Source organism: Antennarius striatus, chromosome 1 (genome assembly GCF_040054535.1).
Source record: "Antennarius striatus isolate MH-2024 chromosome 1, ASM4005453v1, whole genome shotgun sequence".
NCBI classification, from domain to species: Eukaryota; Metazoa; Chordata; class Actinopteri; order Lophiiformes; family Antennariidae; genus Antennarius; species Antennarius striatus.
Genome location: NC_090776.1, coordinates 740,780 through 766,114, shown reverse-complemented (window position 1 = coordinate 766,114; position 25,335 = coordinate 740,780). Strand labels below are relative to the sequence as shown.

At 51.2% G+C, this 25,335-nt stretch overlaps 1 protein-coding gene across 3 annotated transcripts; it reads right to left on the bottom strand.

Moving 5' to 3' along the window:
* Nucleotides 1-114: 114 nt before the first annotated feature.
* mapk8ip1b (mitogen-activated protein kinase 8 interacting protein 1b) lies at nucleotides 115-25,335 on the bottom strand. 3 transcript variants are annotated; one of them, XM_068314691.1, is made up of 13 exons: nucleotides 25,136-25,335; nucleotides 21,673-21,784; nucleotides 18,594-18,851; nucleotides 14,047-14,128; nucleotides 11,917-13,020; nucleotides 8,802-8,877; nucleotides 8,555-8,727; nucleotides 8,343-8,446; nucleotides 8,141-8,257; nucleotides 7,833-7,903; nucleotides 7,527-7,625; nucleotides 2,278-2,372; nucleotides 115-242 (listed from the first exon to the last, which is right to left on the bottom strand). In XM_068314691.1, the coding sequence occupies exons 1-12, from the start codon at nucleotides 25,210-25,212 to the stop codon at nucleotides 2,300-2,302; spliced, it is 2,346 nt and encodes a 781-aa protein (XP_068170792.1). In that variant the 5' UTR covers nucleotides 25,213-25,335; the 3' UTR covers nucleotides 115-242; nucleotides 2,278-2,299. The 3 variants fall into 3 exon arrangements, with proteins under 3 accessions (XP_068170792.1, XP_068170781.1, XP_068170800.1); XM_068314680.1 differs by lacking the exon at nucleotides 115-242 and having other exon boundaries at nucleotides 620-2,372; XM_068314699.1 differs by lacking the exons at nucleotides 115-242; nucleotides 25,136-25,335 and adding an exon at nucleotides 23,641-23,693 and having other exon boundaries at nucleotides 620-2,372.

The following is a 25,335-nucleotide window of genomic DNA, read 5'->3' as shown; positions in this document are numbered from 1 at the left end:
ATGGTGTCTTAGCTGTTGCTAAGGAGGCTAACTAACAACAACGCTAGCATACAATCTAATTATCTGACTCACGTTTTCACATAATGTTGTTTCTGGTGTCACTCCGGTTTCCTCCTTCTACCAGACCGGATGCTGAGTCAGCGGTGATGCAGCTGATCTTTGACCCCGACGTCGGACACGTTAGCGTCATCGACGGTAAGACGTCTGTGGTTTTACTGGAGCCATTAGCCACACGTTAGCTGCTAAAGGCAAACAGCACAAAACAAACAGCGTTAAAACCCAATGACTGCCTCCATTGTTCCGATACTGTAGATTACGGCGAGAAGCCCCTCCCCCCTCCCCCTCCACCTGACCAGGACGACTACATCCTGTAAACCGACCTGTTGGGCGTGAGGACAACATCTAGACAAACATCAGCATCTCGGAAAAGTAAAACTGTGGTCTGAAGGAAACTGTTTTCTATGTCATTCTATATTTAAATTACCCCCCCCCCCCTCCAGGTGTTTGCCGTCCATTGTGATGACCTTGTTTTCTTGAATAGAGCAGCGGGTGTGAAATGAAATACCGACTAAAGACACCACATGCTTTATAAGAAGGACAGGAGCCACTGAGATGTGCATTAAAATGTTTAAATATAGAATTCACACCTAAAAAATGTCAAAATAAAGAGGAATCTCACAAACTACAGGTTGAATCAATCCAATATTTATAATTAGAGAATAAATTATTTATTTATATAGGACATATCTGTACACCCTTTGAATATCCTCCTTTATAGTCTCAGAAAACCCAATGGCTTCGCTCGTAGCCGCTGGCGGACAAACGGGGGTCCATTAGCCAACGGTCCACCAACTGTTATATGATGTGAAACTATTGGTTCAACTTTAACCATCAGGAAGCACACGTTCTGTGAGGAACCCATCGACGACCACATCCAGTTCATCTCACAGCAAATTCCAAAGGTCGACCACAGGAAGCGTCTACAGGCCCTCTGTCCATCAGTCTGTCCTATCAATGTCTGTCCTCTGGCCATCAAAGTTTGTCATCAACCAATCAAAAGCCGTCATCTATCGTTCAGTGACCACCATCAGGATGATGTCATCTTGATAGTGGTCACTCCTGAAAGACGTCCAGTCGTGTCGTCTCTGTCTCGTCTTCTATTGAGGGTCAAGGTGTGTCTGCTTCAACTCGTGGGTAACGACACAAAGGTTCTGCACGAGTGAAGGCGTGGTGAAGCACGGAAAGAAGACACGTTAAAGGTAGTGAGATCACAGAGGAAGGTCACAAGTGTGATGAAGAGAGGCGTGACTACTGAAGACATGAAGACGCCCCAGGTTGTCCTAGCTCCCTCAGCACCTGTACCTCCCCTGGTCAGGGCCACCTGTGCCTACTAGACCTGGAGCCAGATGTTTTCTCCTTCCTGGCATTTCAAATCTTAATGATCGACAATGTGGTGAATCAGAAGCTCTGCCCATCTCACATTGGACTGGGACATCAGGGCTCAGGGGTCCGTGGGGGTGGGGGTGGGGGTGGGGTTGTGTAGCAGATTCTAAAACCTTTGGAAGGAAACATTCACAACTGTAGACCCTCACCATTCAATCCCTGTTAACTACTACAGTCTACTGGTGGTTCTACTGGTGTCCACGTGGATCTAGATGTTCTCCTTTCATTGTCTGACATTGGGTCATTGGGTTACCCAACAACGTGTGAGGGCGCACTTCCTGTTGGGTGTCGAGGTTTGATCCCTGACTCTAGGGTTGGATGGTTACCCAATAGCGTGTGAGGGTGTACTTCCTGTTGAGTGTGGCCTTCCTGTCACCGTTCCTAAGGACTCCGTTGAGTAAAGATGTTTTTAAGTAAATTGAAACCTTACTATCGGACTCTAAATACTTTACGTTAGCGTAAACTGCTATTGAACTTTTGTCCAGTGTGATTAGAAGCTAATGCTATCCGGTATGGTTCTGGTGGGTTCAGTGCTTCGCTGAAACAATGCTAATGGCTAACTAGCGCTGCCACTACTGCGATGATGCAACATTTGTGCTTCTCCACAGACAGCCCGCGATCGCCGACTCGTCACGACACCATTTTGCATACTTCCTTTGCTCAAGTATTCCCGTCTCCGACTCGTCTTCCTGTCTTCTGGTGGCTCCGAGGGGACGCCACTGTCCCCGCCCCCCATGTTCTCACCAACGCATCAGTTAGGAGTTAATTTAAAACACGTATTTTCAGACAGGTCAGTCCTTCATGCAACATGATGCTATGATAAAAGTACTGTACAGGCTGTGGTGAGTGGGCGGGGCTACTCCAGGTAGATGTCTTCTGTAGGACATGAGACCTCCACGAACTCTCTGTAGTACAACTGGAAGGCCTTCCTGAAACACAAAGACGCGTCCTTCAGTCAGAATCCATTCACCCAATCCTCAGGTCAAGGTTAGCTTCTGCCTCGTTAGCAGCAGAAAGACGTGGACTATAGGGAGTTCACGCTGAAGAGGTCAACCACGTGGCAGGAAGTGACCCCTGTACCACCACAGGGGACGGCCTCGAGACATGAACAGGAAACAGGAGGGTGTCTGCACCACCAGCAGGGGGAGCACACGCCCAGTGTTCCCTGTACATGTCTGACACGGGTTAAATATGTTGATCTATCAGCACATTTAAATTAACATATAGGGATGTGGGGGCGGGGCCAGGGCGGTGGCTGCCCACAGACCTGATGGTATAAGAAGAGCACAAAAGGACCAGGTCAGTCTGACCCGGGTTTTGTCTATAGACCACAGACCATCTGGAACAGCCTATTGGATTATTGATACGTCATTAATGGATTATTGATACATCATTAATGGATTATTGATACATCATTAATGGATTATAGATAGCTAGATATATAGATACTTTATTAATCCCGGAGGAAATTGTACATATCCACTGCTCAGGCATTAAAAGAAACACTGACATCACAGGACAGACACTACATTAACAGACACATGCAGCACTAACAGGACTTATACTAAAAAAAAAAAAAAAAAATATAAACAGCATGAAATTAAAATATAAACAGTATAAAATTAAATTAAATCCATTCAACCCCGTGCTGACCTCCCCACCTCCCCCCCGCTCCTCCTGAGAGAGTCATTGTACCCCCTGATGGCACGGGGCACGAAGGAGGACCTCAGCCTCTCTGTGGAGGCGCTGTGTGACAGCAGTCTGCCGCTGAAGGTGCTTCTCTGCTGGGAGAAGGTGGTGTGTAGGGGGGGGCTGGTGTTGTTCATGATAGCCTTAACTTCAGACATGGTCCTGCTCTCCAGAAGCGTCTCCACAGAGTCCAGGCTCAGCCCGACCACTGAGCCCACTCTGCGGATGAGTCTGTTCAGACGGTCCATATCTCTTTTCCTGGCCCCCCCACCCCAACACACAATGGCGTATGACAGCACACTGGAGACTACGGACTGATAGAACATGAGAAGGAGCTCAGGACAGATGTTGAAGGAGGCCAGCCTCCTCAGGAAGTACATCCTGCTCTGCCCCTTCTTGTACACACAGTTGGAGTTGAGTGACCAGTCCAGTCTGCTGTCTAGCTGCAGTCCCAGGTACTGATAGTTTCCTACCACCCCCACCTCACTGCCATTGATGATCACCGGCTGTGGAGAGGGAGGTGCCCGCCGGAAATCCAGAACCATCTCCTTGGTCTTGGAGACGTTGAGCTGGAGCTGGTTCTGTTGGCACCACTCCACGAAGTCAGCCACCAATGCCCTGTACCCCCCCTCATACAGCCACCAATGCCCTGTACCCCCCCTCATCACCCTCCCGGATACATGCCACTATCGCGGTGTCATCGGAGTACTTCTGTATGTGGCATGTATCCAAGTTGTGCTTTAAGTCCGATGTGTAGAGGGTGAAGAGAATGGGGGAGAGAACGGTCCCCTGTGGCGCCCCCGTGCTGCTGGTCACCATAGAAGACAAACAGTCCCCCATACGGACGTACTGGGGTCTGTCCGTTAGGTAGTCCAAGATCCAGCTCACGAGGTAGGGGTCCACAGCCATGGAGGTCAGTTTATCCTGCAGGAGCCGGGGCTGGATGGTGTTGAAGGCGCTCGAAAAGTCAAAGAAGAGCACTCTGACGGCACAGCCCCCGGCGTCCAGGTAGGAGAGCACACGGTGGAGGAGGTACATGACAGCGTCGTCAACCCCAACCTTGGCCTGATAGGAGAACTGGAGAGGGTCCATAGCACCCTGCACCTGTGGACGCATGAGCTCCAGGACCAGTCGCTCTAGGGTCTTCATTACGTGGGAGGTAAGAGCGACCGGTCGGTGGTCGTTGAGCTCAGTAGGGCGTCCTTTCTTGGGTACAGGGACGATGCAGGAGGTCTTCCACAGTGACGGGACCCTCCCCAGCCGCAGACTGAGGTTGAACAATTGTTGCAGGGGGTCCCCTAGTTCCGAAGCACAGGCTCGGAGGAGTCTTGGGGAGACCTTATCTGGTCCAGTTGCCTTGTAGGGACGGAGCCTCCTCAGCGTTGTCATCACCAGGTCTGCAGTGATGATGGTCTCCGTCGTGGTGGGAGCAGGAGGTTGTGGCGAGGTTGGAAGTCCAGTGGTTGAGGTGGGGCCGTTGAGCTTCGCAGCTCCTGGAGTGGGCTCAGGAGAAGTGGCAGGGGTGGAAGGAGAGGAAGCACAGGAGGAGGGAGCATCAGTGGAGCGGTCTGTAGGGCCAGGAGAGGCCTGGGACGAGGAGCCGGGAGTGGTGGTGGAGCTGAACCGATTGAAAAAGCTGTTTAGTTCATTCACTCGTTCAATATTCCCCTCCACAGTGCTGCGCCCTTTCCCGTGTCCGGTGATGGTTCTCATCCCATTCCAGACCTCCCTCACTTGGTTGCGCCCCAGCTGCTTCTCCAGCTTCCTCCTGTACGCCTCCTTGGCCTCCCTCAGGCAGAGTCTCACTTCCTGCTGGGCCTTCCTCATCTCCTCCTCGTTCTTGCTCCTGAACGCCCGCTTCTTCCTGTTCAGGACAGCCTTGACTTCCTTGGTTACCCATGGTTTGTTGTTGGGGTAACACCTGATTCTCCGTGCTGGCCGATTTATCGCATTGTAGTGCTTATTTAGACGATCTTATTGTGTACACCTCCACGTGGGAGGAGCACATCCAGATCTTGGAACAGGTGTTCGCACGTCTTGCCAACGCATCCCTCACCATAAATTTAGCCAAATGTGAGTTCGGTAAGGCCACTGTCACCTACTTGGGGAGACAGGTAGGCCAGGGACAGGTGCGACCCGTAGAGGCTAAGATTTGTGCCATCTCCAAGTTTATTGTACCATCCACCAGGAGAGCCCTGCACCGCTTTCTGGGCATGGCTGGTTATTACCGCAGCTTCTGTCGAAATTTTTCCACCGTGGTGCGACCACTAACCAACCTCCTTAGCCCAAAAGTGAAATTTCTGTGGTCCCCAGAGTGTCAGAATGCTTTTGAAAGTATAAAATCACTTCTGTGCCACTCTCCCGTGCTCGCTGCGCCTGACCTCTCTCGACCCTTTGAACTAGAGGTTGATGCCAGTGGGGTGGGAGCCGGTGCTGTTCTGCTGCAGATGGTTGATGAGGGAGTAGATCACCCAATCTCGTATTTTTCACGAAAATTCAACAAGTACCAGGTCAACTACTCCACCATCGAGCAGGAAACCCTAGCTTTATTGTTGGCACTCCAGCACTTTGAAGTTTACCTCGGGTCCAGTCCTTTGCCTGTTACAGTTTCCACAGATCATAACCCTCTCACCTTTCTATCCCGCATGTATAATCACAACCAGCGTCTCATGCGGTGGGCACTGGTCGTTCAGGACTACAACCTGAACATTCAACATAAAAAGGGGTCTGAGAATGTGTTGGCTGATGCTCTGTCCAGACAGTAAGTATGGTGTTTGTATTTTGGGAGATCTGAACATTTTTGTAGTAAGTATGCTTTTAGTTTAGATGGGTAATTTGATATGTAACCCAGTGGGGGTTCCATTTTTAAGGGGGGGGAGTGTTACGGCCGTAGCTCATCCGTTTGTATTGTGTGTCCCTCTGCGGCCCTGCCTCTGAGCTGCTGGCCCTGCCCTGCTCTGCTCCCAGATGCTCCGCCCTCCGTCAGTGCCAGGTGTGGTGTCTCTGGGACTCCTGACTGCGCCCCGTCATCATGACATCTCCTGATTGGTGTGCTGTCTTCCTGCCTGACCCAAGCCCTGCCACATCACCTGGCAGGGACACTTTAAAAGCTCTGCAAGCCAGTTAGTCAGGGCGCCTGTCTGACTGTGGCAGCACGCCTTTGATGGCGTCAAATTGTGACCTTGTGACCTTGTGTGTATTGAGTTAGTGTCCGACCTTTGTTAAGAACGTGTTCCATTTGAGTAGTTTTGTTAAGGAAGTTTTGGAAGTTTTCATCTTTCAAATGCGCCCATTGGCCGAGATCCTTAGTTAAACCTTTGTACTTATTGCGAGAATTTGAATTTTTTATGTTCCCCCTTTTTAAATCTGTTAATATGTTATCTATCCAGTCCTCTAGCCGGGTCGTAACAGGTGGTCCCACAGATGGTCTCTCGTGTCGTCTCAGGGTCCGCCCGTGGAGGGATGTAGACGGCGAGGACAATAATGTGTGAGAATTCACGCGCCAGGTAGTAGGGTCTGATGCTAACAGCTGTTAGCTCCAGGTCGCGGTTACACAGTGTTGATTTCACCGTCACATGTCCCGGATGGCACCATCTATCGTTGGTGTAGATGATTAATCCACCTCCTTTCTTCTTACCGGTGGTGTTCGTGTCCCGGTCCGCTCGGACGGAGGAGAAGCCGGTTAGTTGGACGTTAGCGTCCGGCACGTCTCCAGTTAGCCACGTCTCTGAGAACACCAACAAGCTGGTCTCCCGGTAGCGATGATCAGTCCTGCACAGCGCCGTCAGTTCTTCCAACTTGTTGGGTAGAGAGTTCACGTTCCCCATGATGACGGAGGGGACGGAGGGCTTGACTCTCCTCCGGTTAGCGGCTCTAGCCGTTAGTCTAGTCCTTTCAACGCGACCCGCTCGGCATCCGCGATATCTCCGTCGGAGCTCAGGGGGATGAGATCGCGTGTTGCTGGGTCTCCTTTGACCCTCATGGACATCAACTCCTCCCTGGAGTACACCAGCATATCACTATACATTATCTAAATTTACGTTAGAATAATATACACAGAAACATAGAAAAAAACGCAAACTAAAGCACAACAAACTCTCTCAGAGCAGAGGAAACTGCAGCCTGCTCACGCATGCGCAGAGGAATAGTCCATTAATGATACTTCATTAATGGATTATTGATACATGTTAGTGGATTATTGATACATCATTGTTGGATTACATTAATAGATTGAGTCTACACACTTGGACAGATCAGAGGTGGACTGTAGATGTAGATACAGTAGATGATCTGAACTAGAAGTTCTGAGGTTCTGGTTCTGGGCGGTTACACCAGAACTACGACCACTGATCGTTTTTCCACGCTGTTCCTCAGATGTCGAAGCCCAAACTCACCCGATTGACTCGGCTACAGGTTTGGTGGAGTTTTCAGACACGAACACATGGCAAGCAAATCTGTGGTCGGCTGGATGCTTCGTGATGAAACCGAAGTATCTGTAAACACACAGAGAAGCGTCAACATCGTCTGAACGTGTCCCGAACCGGTTTGTTCCAGTTTGTTCTGGAGGATCCTGGGTGGATCTCCAGCCTCATGTTGACTTGGACTCAAGTTGGAACCAAGAGGGATCACCGGTTGTCAGGAACCCCCACTTTACACCACCTCCCCCCCTACAGGAAGTTATTAACTCCAGTGTTACTCACTTGCTATTTTTGGGATGGTAGCCGCAGAAGGAGACGTTCTTTAACTGGAAGAAGTGGTTGCACTCGTTACTCTGAACAGAAGAGAGAAGACATTACAACAATGAATCAAGGATGTAGGAAACCACTGGGAGCACAAGGTCCAGACGTGTCCTACAGACAGACCAGTCACCACTGGGGTAAACCATGAAACTACACCAGGTGACCTCCACCACCTAAACATCTGCCTGTAGTTCCCACCTCCGGCCACAGGATGGCAACAGGCTGCAGTGAACGTCCTCCCATCAGATGAGGGACGTTCTGGTTCTTACTCTGTCGAAGGAGAAGTAGTCCTCTTGGACCGACAGCTTGATGCCTTTGACGCTGATCTCCAGGACGCAGGAGGACGGCGGGTTGTACTTCACCGTCATCCGTCGGTTGGTGGCGATCTGCGAAACAGCTCAGTTTGAACCTCACCTCACTTCTCTCTGTTACCATGACAACCTGGTAGCGACTGGGTGAGGAATGTGTTACCTTCTGCATGGCTGCACACAGAACGTCATTTCCTTTGTGGAAGGGAACCTGGACGGACCCCAGGAACTTCAGCCGGTATCGGTCCATCCACTCGCTGGTCTTCACTGGACAGGGAAGAACCGACCAAACGAAGAAACGCTTGAACACCAGAGACGTGAAGAACCCTTCAGGTTCAGGTTCTCCTCGTCTCACTGATGGTGGCGTGGCGTTACCTGACTGGACCTCCAGGTCCTTGGTCACCTCCACCGCGTAGTACGCTGGGAAGATCCCGTGGGCGCCGGTTCGCATGTTGTAGCCCTCGTACCAGAAGTCCTCCGACTGGACCTCCACCAGCAGAGGGTCGTCCACCTCCAGCTCCAGCTCGTCGTCATGGCGAGGGACGAACCTGTCCAGACAAAAGCTTATCTGTAAGAGACCTGAAGTGTCTCCTACAGAGTCGACACCCGACCTGCAGCTCACCTGTAGACGGCCCGGTGGCTCTGGTCCTTCTCCTCGCCGTTGATGATGCAAGAAAACAAGCCGAAGGACTCGGCACCTGGAGAAGCAGACATACGTCAGGGAGAAGCTCCAGGAGCCCCCAGAAACAGTGTGACCAGACAAAACCGACGGGGACTGAGTCTCTGGAAACCCTGAGACGCCACGCCCTCCATCAGGGGCCACGCCCACATACAGGACGATACAAGTAGTCCTCAAGATACCAACATCCATAGGTATGGACAAATGTGCTACCGTCCTGCAGTTCCCCTCTCTGCCATTGACATTACTTTAGCATTTAGAGCAGTAATGACTACTTCTTCCTCTCCTCTGGGCTTTTCCCTTCAGGGTCTCCACAGCCAATCAGTGTCCTCCATCTAACCCTGTCTTCTGCATCCTCTTCTCTCACACCAACTACCTTCATGTCCTCTTTCACTGCATCCATAAACCTCCTCTTTGGTCTTCCTCTAGGCCTCCTGCCTGGCAGTTCAGAACTCAGCATCCTTCTACCAATATATTCACTATCTCTCCTCTGGACATGTCCAAACCATCTCAGTCTGGCCTCTCTGACTTTATCTCCAGAACCTCTAACATGTGCTGTCCCTCTGATGTACTCATTCCTGATCCTATCCATCCTGGTCACTCCCAGAGAGAACCTCAGCATCTTCATCTCTGCTACCTCCAGCTCTGTCTCCTGTCTTTTCCTCAGTGACACTGTCTCTAGACCAAACAACATCGCTGGTCTCACCACAGTTTTGTACACCTTTCCTTTCATTTTAGCTGAAACTCTTCTATCACACATCACACCTGACACTTTCCTCCACCCGTTCCATCCTGCCTGGACACGCTTCTTCACCTCTTTTCCACACTCTCCATCGCTCTGGACTGTTGACCCTAAGTACTTCACACCTACACACACCTCACCACTGTCTTACAGTCCTCATACATGTCCTGCACCGCTCTAACATACTTCTCTGCCACTCCAGACTTCCTCATACAATACCACAGTTCCTCTCTGGACACCCTGTCATCAGCTTTCTCCAGATCTACAAAAACACAATGCAGCTCCCTCTGGCCTTCTCTGTACTTCTCTATCAACATCCTCAAAGCAAATACTGCATCTGTAGTACTCTTTTTTGGCATGAAACCATACTGCTGCTCACAAATGTTCACTTCTGCCCTTAGTCTAGCTTCCACTACTCTCTCCCATAACTTCATTGTATGGCTCATCAGCTTTATTCCTCTGTAGTTGCCACAACTCTGCACATCTCCCTTGTTCTTAAAAATGGGCACCAGCACACTTCTCCTCCATTCCTCAGGCATCTTCTCACTATCTAAGATCCTGTTGAACAACCCAGTCAGAAACTCTACTGCCACCTCTCCTAGACACTTCCATACCTCTACAGGTATATCATCAGGACCGACTGCCTTTCCACTCTTCATCCTCTTCAATGCCCTCCTCACTTCATCCTGACTAATCTTTGCTACATCCTGGTCCACAACAGTCACCTCTTCTAGTCTTTGTTCTCTCTCATTTTCCACGTTCATCAACTCTTCAAAGTACTCTTTCCATCTTCCCATCACACTACTGGCACCTGTCAATAGACTTCCATCCCTATCCTTAATCACCCTAACCTGCTGCACGTCCTTCCCATCTCTGTCTCTCTGTCTTGCCAACCTGTATAGATCAGTCTCTCCCTCCTTACTGTCCAACCTAGCATACAAGTCATCATAAGCTTCTTGTTTGGCCTTTGCTACCTCTACCTTCACCTTACGCTGCATCTCCCTGTACTCCTGTCTACTCTCCTCAGTCCTCTCAGTGTCCCACTTCCTCTTGGCTAACCTCTTTCTCTGTATACACTCCTGTACCTCCTCATTCCACCACCAAGTCTCCTTATCTACTTTCCTTCCAGATGACACACCAAGTACTCTCCTACCTGTCTCCCTGATCACATTAGCTGTAGTTGTCCAGTCATCTGGAAGCACCTCCTGACCACCCAGAGCCTGTCTTAACTCCTTCCTAAAAGTCCTGCAACACTCTTCCTTTTTCAGCTTCCACCATTTCGTCTTCTGCTCTGCCTTTGTCCTCTTCATCTTCCTCACCACCAGAGTCATCCTACACACCACCATCCTATGCTGTTTGGCTACACTCTCACCTACCACTACTTTACAGTCACTGATCTCCTTCAGGTTACACCGTCTACACCAGATGTAGTCTACCTGTGTGCTCCTACCGCCACTCTTATAGGTCACTCTATGTTCCTGCCTCTTCTGGAAGAAAGTATTCACTACAGCCATTTCCATCCTTTTTGCAAAGTCAACCACCATCTGTCCTTCTGCGTTCCTCTCCTGGATACCAAACCTGCCCATCACCTCCTCATCACCTCTGTTTCCTGCACCAACATGTCCATTGAAGTCTGCTCCAATGACAACTCTCTCACTTCTAGGTATGCTCTGCATCACTTCATCAAAGTCCAACCAGAATTTCTCCTTCTCCTCCAGCTCACATCCTACCTGTGGAGCATACCCACTAACAACATTGAACATCACACCTTCTATTTCTAGCTTCAGACTCATCACTCTATCTGACACTCTTTTTACCTCCAGGACATTCCTAACAAACTCCTCCTTCAAGATAACTCCTCCTCCATTTCTCTTCCCATCTACACCATGATAGAACAACTTGAACCCTGCTCCTAAACTTTGGCAAATGATTTGGCAAAAGTTTTACGCCGGATGCCCTTCCTGACGCAACCCTCTTTATTTATCCGGGCTTGGGACCGGCACAATAAGACACTGGCTTGTGTCCTCTTGCGGCTACATTTTACAGTAGTAATTACATTACTGTAGTACTTAGAGTACTGATGACCTTACTGTAGTACTTAGAGTACTGATGACATTACTGTAGTACTTAGAGTACTGATGACATTACTGTAGTATTTAGAGTACTGATGACATTACTGTAGTACTTAGAGTACTGATGACATTACTGTAGTACTTAGAGTACTGATACATGTATACGTCCTCAGATGGAGTTTACAGATTGAATTTTAACAGCTCGCGTCTGATTGGTGGAGCTGCCCCCCCGGCGGTGACTCACTGGTGGACCTGGAGCGTCCGTTCATGAAGACGTTGAGGAACTTCTTGGAGAAGTGGGGGTCGGCGTCGGGGGTGGAGTCTCCAGAGAGACACGCCGTAGCTTCTCTCCTGACTCCGCCCACCCGCGTGCCCTCCTCCTCCTCCTCCTCTTCCTCGTCAAACTCCTCCCCCGCGGCGGAGGCGTAGGGCGAGGAGACGCAGTTGTCGTAGAGGGTGGGGGAGTCGCTGTCGCTGGTGGGGGGGTAGCAGCGCCTGAGGCTGACCAGCTCCAGCTGGGCGTGTTCGTCCACCACCAGCGTGTACTTCACCGCGTCGTACGAGAGCCCGCTGGCGTCCGCGCTAGCCGACGTCCTGAGTGGCGCTCTGGCTCCGCCCCCCTTCCCTCCGCCCTTCCTCATCCGCCCCCCCGTCGGGAAACGCTCCACGTCCTCGTCCTCCCCGCAGTAGTTGTCATCCGTGGCGTCCACGTACTCCACCGACGACCCCGCCCTCAGCGTGGCTCCGCCCCCCGACCCCTCCCCTTTCAGGCTGAGGTCCAATGCGAGGGCGGGGCGGGCTGAGAGCGACACGCCCGGCGGCGTGATGAGGGACTCCACGCAGGAGGCGTAGGATGGCGGGGGGGCGTAGACCTCATCCTCCTCGCAGATGGAGGGGTTCGTCCGGTCTGGGAGGGGCTGGTAAGGGGGCGGGGCCTCGGTGTCCGAGCTGATGGACATGCGGCCCTGCTCCGTCTGCTGGGACAGGAAGGGGCGGTCCTGGGCGCTGGGGGGCCCCGGGGGGTCGAGGGGGCGCTGCACGGGGGTCAGGTAGATCTCCTCGGTGGGCTCCAGGTGCACGTCGGTGTGGTAGCGGATCCTCTCCCGGTGGGGGGCCACGCCGTCCGCCTTCCCGGGGGGGTACAGGGGGGCCGGCGTGTAATTCTGTGGGGGCGGCGGCGCAGGAGGCTTCTCTTGAGGTCTGGATTGGGACGCGGCCCCAGTGGACGAGTGGGCGTGTCTGCAGGGGGCGTCGGTCGACGTCCCCCGGTCTTTGGTCTGAGCGCCGCCCCCCTGCCCCTTGTCCTCGTCGCTGAGGCAACGGTGTTCCCGTGGGGGCGTGAGCTCACCTGGACACGGACAGGAACACGCAGACACGCAAAGGTGCGTTAGCATAAGACCTCAGGGTTAGCATAAAACCTTAGTGTTAGCATAAAATATTTGGGTTAGCATAAAACCTTTGGGTTAGCATAAAATCTGAACTACAGCCAACGTTACAGCTAATGCAACAGCTAATGCGACAGTTAACGCTACAGCTAACAATACAGTTCATGCTACAGCTAATACTACAGCTGACACTACAGCTAATACTACAGCTAATACTACAGCTAACGCTACAGCTAATACTACAGCTAACGCTACAGGTACCGCTACAGCTTATGCTACAGTTAATGTACAGCTAATGCTACAGCTAACGCTACAGCTAATACTACAACTAATTTTACAGCTAACACTACAGCTAATGCGACAGCTAATGGTACAGCTAACTACAGTTTACTCTACAGCTAATTCTATAGCTAACGCTACAGCTAACGCTACAGCTAACGCTACAGCTAACTATAGTTTATTCTACAGCTAACGCAGCAGCTAACACTACAGCTAACTATGGTTCATTCTATAGCTAATGCTACAGCTAACGCTACAGCTAACTATAGTTTATTCTACAGGTAACGCTACAGCTAACGCTACAGCTAACTATAGTTTATTCTACAGGTAACGCTACAGCTAACGCTACAGCTAACGCTACAGCTAACTATAGTTTATTCTACAGCTAATGCTACAGCTAAATATAGTTTATTCTACAACTAATGCTACAGCTAACTATAGTTTATTCTACAGTTAATGCTACAGCTAACTATAGTTTATTCTACAGCTAATGCTACAGCTAATGCTACAGCTAATGCTACAGCTACCCTACACTAAGCTGTCACGCTGCCCCAGAATGCATCCTGTCACCCTCAAATCCCTCTGATGTTAGATCAGCTGCGTGGGTTCAGAGACGACAGGCCGGCCTGGACCAGTTTCACTGAGATTCCGATCCAGATCCAGACCCGGATCCAGATCCAGATCCAGATCCGGTCTGGAGGTGGACTCACCCGTCTTCAGGGGCGACGACGATCCAGAGACCTTCTCCTGCCAGCTGAACTTCTTCCCAAAGGAGTTGTTGTTCAGTGTGTCCTGTTGGAACGAGAGGACAGAACAGAGAGATGGGAAAGATGACACACACACACACACACACACACACACACACACACACACACACACAGACACACACACACACACACACACACACACACAGAGCTTTCATTCTGTTCAATGAGCTGGGATTCTTTTGTCTGGACACCCGGGTGGGAATTTAAAGGGAACCAGACCTCTGGGCACTGGGAACACACACACACACACACACACACACACACACACACACACACACACACACACACACACACACACACACACACACACACACACACACACACACACACACACACACACACACACACACACACACACACACACACACACACACACACACACACACACACACACTTGTGTATTTTACACTTTTAAAGTCATTTTTAGGTCTTTTTAAGTCTGCAGCGACCTCAAACTCTTTTGGTCACACGGGGCGGTCACATGACTCATCCAGTCATGCCCCCTCCCACCCCCCCCAGGGCAGCAGACCAGAGGAGATCTGAACTGATGGGGGGGGGGCTTAGGAACTCCTGTCGTGACTCGTAGATTATCATCAGACTTCCCCGTCTCTATGACTCCAGGCAGAGACGGGCTGTTGCCGTGGCGACAGGGAATCAGCTGATGGTGAACAGATGCTCACACTGCCCCCGGTGGAGGAAGGGAGTCGGGTCTGAGCGTCTTCATCACGAGGATGATCTGCCGTCCAGCTGACGTCCCTCGTGTCAGACGGCAGCTCATTGGTTCACAGAACCCACTGAGGGGAGAACCTGTTACCATGACAACCACGTGGGACCGGCTGCAGAAGAGGACCCCCCCACCCGGCATTGGGGTGGAACCCGACCTGATATCAGTAGAACCCAACATGGAGGAAACGGACCAGAATACAAAGCTGTGAAGATCCCTCATCAGGATCTGAATCCATCCAGCAGCTTCAGGGACACTTGAGAGATCATTTACCAGACCAGACTAATCCAACCCAGACCAATCCAACCCAGACCAGACCAATCCCACCCAGACCAATCCAACCCAGACCAGACCAATCCAACCCAGACCGATCCAACCCAGACCAGACCAATCCAACCCAGATCAATCCAACCCAGACCAGACCAATCCAACCCAGACCAATCCAACCCAGACCAGGCCAGACCAATCCCAGACCAATCCAACCCAGACCAGACTAATCCAACCAAGACCAATCCAACCCAGACCAGACCAATCCAACCCAGACCAGTCAAACCCAACCCAGACCAATCCAACCCAGACCAGACCAATCCAACCCAGACCAATCCAATCCAACCCAGACCAGACCAATCCAACCCAGACCAGACCAGATCAATCTATCCCAGACCAGACCAATACAACCCAGACCAGACCAGACTAATCCAACTAAGACCAATCCAACCCAGACCAGACCAGACCGATCCAACCCAGACCAGACCAATCCAACCCAGACCAATCCAACCCAGACCAGACCAATCCAACCCAGACCAATCCAACCCAGACCAGACCAGACTAATCCAACCCAGACCGATCCAACCCAGACCAGACCAATCCAACCCAGACCAATCCAACCCAGACCAGACCAGACCAATCAAACCCAGATCAATCCAACCCAACCCAGACCAATCCAACCCAGACCAGACCAATCCAACCCAGACCAGACCAATCCAACCCAGACCAGATCAATCCATCCCAGACCAGACCAATCCAACCCAGACCAGACCATACTAATCCAACCAAGACCAGACCAATCCAACCAAGACCAGACCAATCCAACCAAGACCAGACCAATCCAACCCAGACCAGACCAATCCAACCCAGACCAGACCAATCCAACCCAGACCAATCCAACCCAGACCAGACCAGACTAATCCAACCCAGACCGATCCAACCCAGACCAGACCAATCCAACCCAGACCAATCCAACCCAGACGAGACCAGACTAATCCAACCAAGACCAATCCAACCCAGACCAGACCAGACCAATCTAACCCAGATCAATCCAACCCAACCCAGACCAATCCAACCCAGACCAGACCAATCCAACCCAGACCAATCCAATCCAACCCAGACCAGACCAATCCAACCCAGACCAGATCAATCCATCCCAGACCAGACCAATCCAACCCAGACCAGACCATACTAATCCAACCAAGACCAGACCAATCCAACCAAGACCAGACCAATCCAACCCAGACCAGACCAATCCAGATCAATCCATCCCAGACCAGATCAATCCATCCCAGACCAGATCAATCCATCCCAGACCAGATCAATCCATCCCAGACCAATACAACCCAGACTAGACCAATCCTACCCAGACCAGAACAATCCAGAACAAACCAAGTCGGACCAGACCAATACAATCCAGACCAATCCAACACCAGACCAGACCAATCCAACCCAGACCAATCCAACCCAGACCAATCCAATCCAACCCAGACCAGACCAATCCAACCCAGACCAGATCAATCCATCCCAGACCAATACAACCCAGACCAGACCAATACAACCCAGACCAGACCAATACAACCCAGACCAGATCAATCCAGAACAAACCAGACCAATCCAACCCAGATCAATCCACACCAGACCAATCCAACCCAGACCAGACCATCCATCCCAGACCAGACCAGACCCATTAACACCAATCCAACCCAGACAAAACCAATCTGGTCTGGTCAGATCAAACCAGACCAGACCAATCCAACACAGACCAGACCAATCCAACACAGACCAGATCAATCCATCCCAGACCAGATCAATCCATCCCAGACCAGACCAGACCAATACAACCCAGACCAGACCAATCCACACCAATCCAACCCAGACCAGACAAGACCAATCTGGTCTGGTCAGATCAAACCAGACCAGACCAATCCAATCCAGACCAGACCAATCCAATCCAGACCATTCCAACCCAGACCAGACCAGACTAATCCAACCCAGACCAGACCAGACTAATCCAACCCAGACCAATCCAACCCAGACCAGACCAAACTAATCCAACCCCAACCAGACCAATCCAACCCAGACCAAACCACACCAGACCAATCCAACCCAGACCAGACCAATCCAGACCAGACCAATCCAGACCAGATCAGACCAATCCAGACTAGCTCAAACCACACCAGATCAATACAACCCATACCAAAACAGACCAGATTGAACTAGAACAGACCAATCCAACCCAGACCAGATCAAACCAAACCAGACTGAAATAGACCAGAGCAATCTAAACCAAACTAGACCAGATCTATCCAGGCCAAACAGCTGAATAATTTTCACAGCTCAAACAGCCTTCATTAAAGTGCTGACTGAGTTGAAACTGGGTTTCGGTTCCGTACTGTTTGGTTTTGTTGCTTCACGTGTTTCACAGTTCAAAGGAGACTGGAGGAAATCTTGACGGGTTAATATTAGAATTTCTTTTTCTGGATGAAAAACATCCACAGAGACAGAAACACATCAACAACACAAAGGTTTGCAGCAATTATGTCCTTTATACGTCTAGTTCTGACAGCTCTCACACACACACACACACACACACACACACACACACACACACACACACACACACACACACACTAGAACAAGGCTTGTTTCCACCTCACAGGAGCTGTGGATAAAGATAGCGCTGCTCGACTGATCACGTCGACAGCTCCCACTGGGAGTGTGTGTGTGTGTGTGTGTGTGTGTGTGTGTGTGTGTGTGTGTGTGTGTGTGTGAGAGCTGTCAGAACTAGACGTATAAAGGACATAATTGCTGTATGTGTGTATAACAGGCGTGTCACAGACGTGTTCCTCTGCTCAGCCTAGAAAACACACCAACACGTGTAATTCAGACCAAACCTTTTCAGCAGTGTGAACAGGTCCGATCTGGTTTGATTCTGGATTCGGTGGTCACATGTTTCACCAGCCAATCAGCTCACAGCAGAGTCAGCTGTTCAGACTCTAGCTCTAGTGATCCACACGATGTCACACACGTTAACTCTGACCTCGTCCATCTGATAAAAACAAGTAGGGAGTCGTCGCCATGGACACAACATCCCATCCCAGCCCCTCGGATGTGGAAACCCCCCCCCCCCCCAACGTGAATCTGGATTCTGACGTATCAGTGCCGTCGTGACACTTGATCACAGGATGTTCACACGACTGTTACCATGACAACACAGACGGCTGCCTCCCACGGTGATGAATCAGAATCAGATCAGAACACACACACACACACACACACACACACACACACACACACACACACACACACACACCCGCCCCGCAGGGCGTCGACAATACAGCTACTGTCCTCTAGAGACAAGGTGATGTCACGCGGCGGCGGTGATGTCACGCGGCGGCAGTGATGTCACGCGGCGGCGGTGATGATGTCATGTTTACGTGTCAAAGCGTGACGACATCAGAACGCCGTGGGGCGAGGTCGGAGGTCATCCGTCTACCTGTGTGCGCGGCACGATGGGGAAGAGGTTAAGGGTCGTGGGTCTCTTGGGCCTGTAGGTATCCATGGTAACAGGGGCAGCGGGGTCCTTCAGCAGCGGCGGCGTAGCGACGGCGGACGCCTTGCAGGACTCTCTGTCGCCGCGGTAACTGTCAGCTCCGTCAATGAGTTCCAAATGCAGCATCTCCGCCCGCAGCTGGCCCACGGCACCAAGCTCCGCCCTCCCTGACACGCCATTGGTTCCCCGTCTCACATGGGCCTGTAAGGATTGGAGGAGACGCAGCATCAGATGAGGCAGAGAAAGAGTGTGTGTGTGTGTGTGTGTGTGTGTGTGTGTGTGTGTGTGTGTGTGTGTGTGTGTGTGTGTGTGTGTGTGTGTGTGTGTGTGTGTGTGTGTGTGTGTGTGAGATGTGGAGAGCCAGCCAGCCAATCAGAGGAGGAAGAGGAGGAGGATGAAGCTGAGAGCCAAATGTTGTCGGATGTTGTCTGGTTGGATGTTTTTTTAGTTCTGTTGGATGTTTACTTCTGTTGGATGTTGTGCAGTTCCGTCGGATGTTGCGTAGTTCCGTTGGATGTTGTGTAGTTTCGTCGAATGTTGTCTGGTTCTGTCGGATGTTGTGCAGTTCCGTTGGATGTAGTCTCATTCTGTCGGATGTTGTTGAGTTCCGTCGGATGTTGTCTGGTTCTGTCGGATGTTGTCTGGTTCTGTCGGATGTTGTCTGGTTATGTCGGATGTAGTGTAGTTCTGTCGGATGTTGCGTAGTTCTGTCGGATGTTGCGTAGTTCTGTCGGATGTTTTCTGATTCCGTCGGATGTTGTCTGATTCCATCGGATGTTGTCTGATTCCGTCGGATGTTGTCTGATTCCGTCGGATGTTGTCTGATTCCGTCGGATGTTGTCTGATTCCGTCGGATGTTGTCTAATTCCGTCGGATGTTGTCTAATTCCGTCGGATGTTGTCTGGTTCCGTCGGATGTTGTCTGATTCCGTCAGATGTTGTCTGATTCCGTCGGATGTTGAGTTCCATCGGATTTTGTCTGGTTCCGTCGGATGTTGTGCAGTTCTGTCGGATGTTGCCTGGTTCTGTCCGATGTTTTTTAGTTCTGTTGGATGTTTACTTCTGTTGGATGTTTACTTCTGTTGGATGTTTACTTCTGTCGGATGTTTACTTCTGTCGGATGTTGTCTAGTTGCGTCGGATGTTGTCTAGTTCCATCGGATGTTGCGCAGTTCTGTCGGATGTCGCGTAATTCCGTCGGATGTTGCGTAATTCTGTCGGAAGTTGTCTAGTTCCGTCGGATGTTGTCTAGTTCCGTCCTATGTCTTTCTAGTTCTGTCGGATGTTGTCTGGTTTTGTTGGATGTTGCATAGTCTTGTAGGATGTTTCGCAGTTCTGTCGGATGTTGCGCAGTTCTGTCGGATGTTGCGTAATTTTGTCGGATGTTGTCTAGTTCCGTAAGATGTTGTCTAGTTCTGTTGGATGTTCTCTAGTTCCGTCGGATGTTCTATAGTTCCGTCGGATGTTTTCTAGTTCTGTCGGATGTTGTCTGGTTCAGTCAGATGTTGTCTGGTTTTGTTGGATGTTATTTACTTCTATTGGATGTTTACTTCTGTCGGATGTTTATTTCTGTTGGATGTTTACTTCTGTCGGATGTTTACTTCTGTCGGATGTTATTCACTTCGTTCGGATCTTTACTTCTGTCGGATGTTGTCTGGTTTTGTCGGATGTTGTCTGGGTCTGTTGGATGTTTTTTAGTTCTGTTGGATGTCTACTTCCTTCGGATGTTGTCTACTTCCGTCGGATGTTGTCTACTTCCGTTGGATGTTGTCTACTTCCGTCGGATGTTGTCTAGTTCCGTCGGATGTTGTCTAGTTCCGTCGGATGTTGTCTAGCTCCGTCGGATGTTGTCTTGTTCTGTCGGCTGTTGTCTGGTTTTGTTGGATGTTTTTTAGTTCTGTCGGATGTTGTGCTTCTGTGGGATGTTTACTTCTGTCGGATGTCTACTTCTGTCGGATGTCTACTTCCGTCGGATGTTGTCTAGTTCCGTCGGATGTTGTCTAGTTCCGTCGGATGTTGTCTAGCTCCGTCGGATGTTGTCTTGTTCTGTCGGCTGTTGTCTGGTTTTGTTGGATGTTTTTTAGTTCTGTCGGATGTTGTGCTTCTTTGGGATGTTTACTTCTGTGGGATGTTTACTTCTGTCGGATGTCTACTTCTGTCGGATGTCTACTTCTGTCAGATGTTGTTTAATCCTGTCGGATGTTGTCTAGTTCCGTCGGATGATGTGTAGTACTGTTGGATGTTGTTTAGTCCTGTCGGATGTTGTTTAATCCTGTCGGATGTTGTCTAATTCCGTCGAATTATGTCTACTTCCGTCGGATGATGTCTACTTCCGTCGGATGTTCTCTAGTTCCGTCGGATGTGTTCTAGTTCCGTCGAATGATGTCTAGTTCCGTCGGATGATGTGTAGTACTGTTGGATGTTGTTTAGTCCTGTCGGATGTTGTTTAATCCTGTCGGATGTTGTCTAGTTCCGTCGGATGATGTCTAGTTCCATCGGATGATGTCTAGTTCCGTCGGATGTTCTCTAGTTCCGTCGGATGATGTGTAGTACTGTCGGATGATGTGTAGTACTGTCGGATGATGTGTAGTACTGTCGGATGATGTGTAGTACTGTCGGATGATGTGTAGTACTGTCGGATGTTGTTTAATCCTGTCGGATGTTGTTTAATCCTGTCGGATGTTGTTTAGTTCTGTCGGATGTTGTTTAGTTCTGTCGGATGTTGTTTAGTTCTGTCGGATGTTGTTTAATCCTGTCGGATGTTGTTTAGTTCTGTCGGATGTTGTTTAGTTCTGTCGGATGTTGTTTAGTTCTGTCGGATGTTGTTTAGTTCTGTCGGATGTTGTTTAGTACTGTCGGATGTTGTTTAGTACTGTCGGATGTTGTTTAGTACTGTCGGATGTTGTTTAGTTCTGTCGGACGCTCCTACAGCGTGGGCGTGGCCCTTGACTTGATTAGTTTAGCGTTAGTGTTAGCGTTAGCATCCAGAACAGGAAGTCCTGATCCTGACGACGCGGCGCTCACCTTCAGGTCCGGCCCGTTGCAGTTGAGGCTCCGCCCATGCTCGTCGGTGATCTCTGTGACCTCTGATAGGTCGTCGTCCTCAAACCCGTCCAGGCTGATGTCGTGGGTCAACCTGGAGGAAGAGGAGGATTGTGGGAAAAGAGAAGGAAGAGGTTATTCCCTCAGAAGCCAGCAGGGGGCGACCAGCGACGGGATAGGTGGGGCTCTTGTCCTACTGGGGGGTGTGGTCAAACGTTAATGCTCCGCCTCCTGACAGTTGATACATGATGATCATGTTGTTAGCAGTGCTAGCATCCTCCTGTTGATGCATCACCACGGTAACGCTCAGCCTGTCCGTGTTAGCATCACATGACAGAGGATGCTAACAGGACGCTAATGTAAACAAGAAACGAACAAAGATCGTATTCCTGGTTGTATGGATGTCAGATGCACACACACACACACACACACACACACACACACACACACACACACACACACACACACACACACAGATGTGCTGACTCAGCAGACCCCCAGGGTCAGCCTGACCTCGACCCTGGGGGCCGGACAACAGCCAGACGTGTCCACGGGGGCGGGGCCATCATCATCATCATCATCACCGGGGGCGCTGACCCCACCCAGTCGGGACAAGGCCCTCCCCTTTTTGCACTATCAAGATGGCAGCCACAGCCCACCTTTGGGTCGTTTTGGCACCGCCTTCTGACCACGCCCCCCAAGACACACAGGCTTTTACTTCTGCATTGATGTCATGCATCACATGACCAACAAGATCACATGACCTGATCACAAGTTTTATGTTTGAAGCCAACCTCCAACCCATGACATCACTGGTGAATGCTGCACTCTCATTGGTCAAGGGTTCCACCAATAACACCTGTCGGACCCCCCACAAACGCATCACAAGTCTGACCCCCCCAAAATAATTCTGGAGGAAAGTTCAATTGTTAGGGTAGGGGGGGTTAGGATGATGGATGATGGATGATGGATGAATGATGGATGGATGATTGATAGATGGATGAAGGATGGATGATGGATGGATGGACAGATGGATGAAGGATGGATGATGGATGGATGAATGGACAGATGAAGGATGGATGATGGATGGATGATTGATAGATGGATGAAGGATGGATGATGGATGGATGAATGGACAGATGAAGGATGGATGATGGATGGATGATTGATGTTTCATGAAAACTCACATTGCTTCTGTTCAAACTTCTGCTTCTGCTAACACGCTTAGCTACACGCTTAGCTACACGCTTAGCTAACACGCTTAGCTACACGCTTAGCTACACGCTTAGCTAACACGCTTAGCTAACACGCTTAGCTACACGCTTAGCTACACGCTTAGCTACACGCTTAGCTACACGCTTAGCTAACACGCTTAGCTACACGCTTAGCTACACGCTTAGCTAACACGCTTAGCTACACGCTTAGCTACACGCTTAGCTAACACGCTTAGCTTTTATTAGCATGTGTGCTAACAAGTCGTTTACAGGAAACAGGAAGTGTGAAGGTGAACCCACAATAAATTCAACAGACAATCAGCAGGATTCAGACTCCGCCCCCAACCCCAGTGTCCCCACCCACCACACGTCTCTGACTCCACCCCCAACTCCAATGTCCACACCTCTGACTCCGCCCTCCAACACCAGCAAGGACGGGACCAGGTCCAGGACGGGACCGGGTCCAGGACGGGACCGGGTCCAGGACGGGACCTCCCCCCCCCTGCTGTCCCTGGGTTGTCGTCGTCATGGAAACCAGCCTGAAGGACCACTAACGTCCTCCAGAAACCTTGGTCTGTCTTCACTGGAACAAACAACCCCCCCCTGTGAAGGGCATCGTCCCCCCCCAGAGCCGGTAGACACACGGACACAGATGTAGCGTGAAACATGTAGCATGTAGCGTGTAGCATGTAGCGTTAGCCGCTAAGCGAAGACAAGGTCAGGAGAGAGAACATACCATCGCTCCCACTGGTCCTCCATCCAGCCCTGCGCCTCCCCTCCAGACTCCATCCTGACAGGAAGGAGCAGAGAGGAGGAGGAGGGAGGGGGCAGAGGGGGAGGAGCCAGCAGGAGAGGGAGGGAGGGGGCAGAGGGGGAGGAGCCAGCAGGAGGAGGGAAGCATCGACCAAGAAGGAGGCATCTGATTCGCCGCTGCTCATCCAACGGAGGGGGGGGGGTCGGATGTAGGGGGAAGGGAGGGGTGTGATTCAGAGCGAGTGGGACACTGAGGCGGGGGGGTTGTAGGATCAATTCCCCCCCCCCTGATGTTTACTACGCCCTGTAGGCATCAGATTCATCACGCCGCCGCAGGAAGTGTGGAGTTAGCAAAACGCCACGGCGTCCCCACGGGGGTGGGGGTGGGGACAGGGGACTCCTCCCCCCTCCAGCTCCGATCGATTGGCTGAAACTCAACCTTCTTGTTTTGGATGAGGTTTGATTTCCAAATAAGATTCGAATGATCATAAATAATTAATAGATGATAGAACAGAAAAACAAATGATTTTGTCTCTGGTGTAGTTCACTGGTGCTGCCACAGGGGGCGCTACCACCACTGGTTCCGGTCTGCTCGAGTCTCTGGTGGAGAATAAACACTAAATAATCCTGTGGTTTCTGTTTGAATAGAGAAAGATGGAGGCAGCACGCCCCCCCCCCCAGTGATTGATTATTGATTTTTCACTGATCGATCATAAATATGGCTGAATGCAGGAAGACATCAAATCAATAAAGAAACTGTTAAGAAACACATAAAACTGTTGTTTCCTGCTGTCCTGAATGCAGCCGTTGCTTCCAGACTACATTTCCCACAATGCACCGCAGGATTACTGCAATCCCACATCGTGCAAAACACAAACCTGTGACTCCAGCAAAGGGGATCTCCCGCCCCCTGGCGGCGCTGGGGGGTAATGCAGTTTAAGAGACCGAAGCGACATGACATGACGTAGAGCCAGCAACATGTATGACGACATGACGTCACAACACCTCGAACCAACAGGAACGACTTTAACCCCTGAACCACACAGAGGGGAAGACCTGATCCTGATCCTGGTTCTTGTCCCGGTCAGGTCCCTGCCCCCCCCCCCCACTCCACTGGAGATAAAGGAGATGAGTGTGTGACGTCACAGCGGGGGGGCGAGAGGAAAAAAGCTCTTCCGTGGATTCCTGTTAATAACAAGACCCGGTCCGGTCCGACCAGACCCGACCCGGTCCGACCAGACCCGACCCGGTCCGACCAGACCCGGTCCGGTCCGACCAGACCCGACCCGGTCCGGGGCTGATGGTCGTTGATGGCGCGCGACATGCCCCCCCCCGGACCGGACACACCCAAACACCGGAGGCTCGGCGCTGCGCGGCGGCAGCGCCGGTGTCCCGGAGCGGCTTCACCGGCCGCCTCCGAGCGGGGGGAGGGGTGGGGGGAGGCCGGGGAAACACCGGACGAACACCGGAGCTCTTACCGGAAGCCGGCCGGGGGCTTCACCTGGACGCGGCGGCCGCGGGGGGGGCTGGCTTTCCGCTTCTCTCTGTCCGCCATGCCGCCGTTAAACCTCCGCCACCGGCTGCGAACCGACACCTGCCGGTCCACCGATGGCGCGACGGGGCGGTGCCTTCACGGGCGGTGGGAAATGTGGGGATCCTGCACCCGTTACCGGACAGT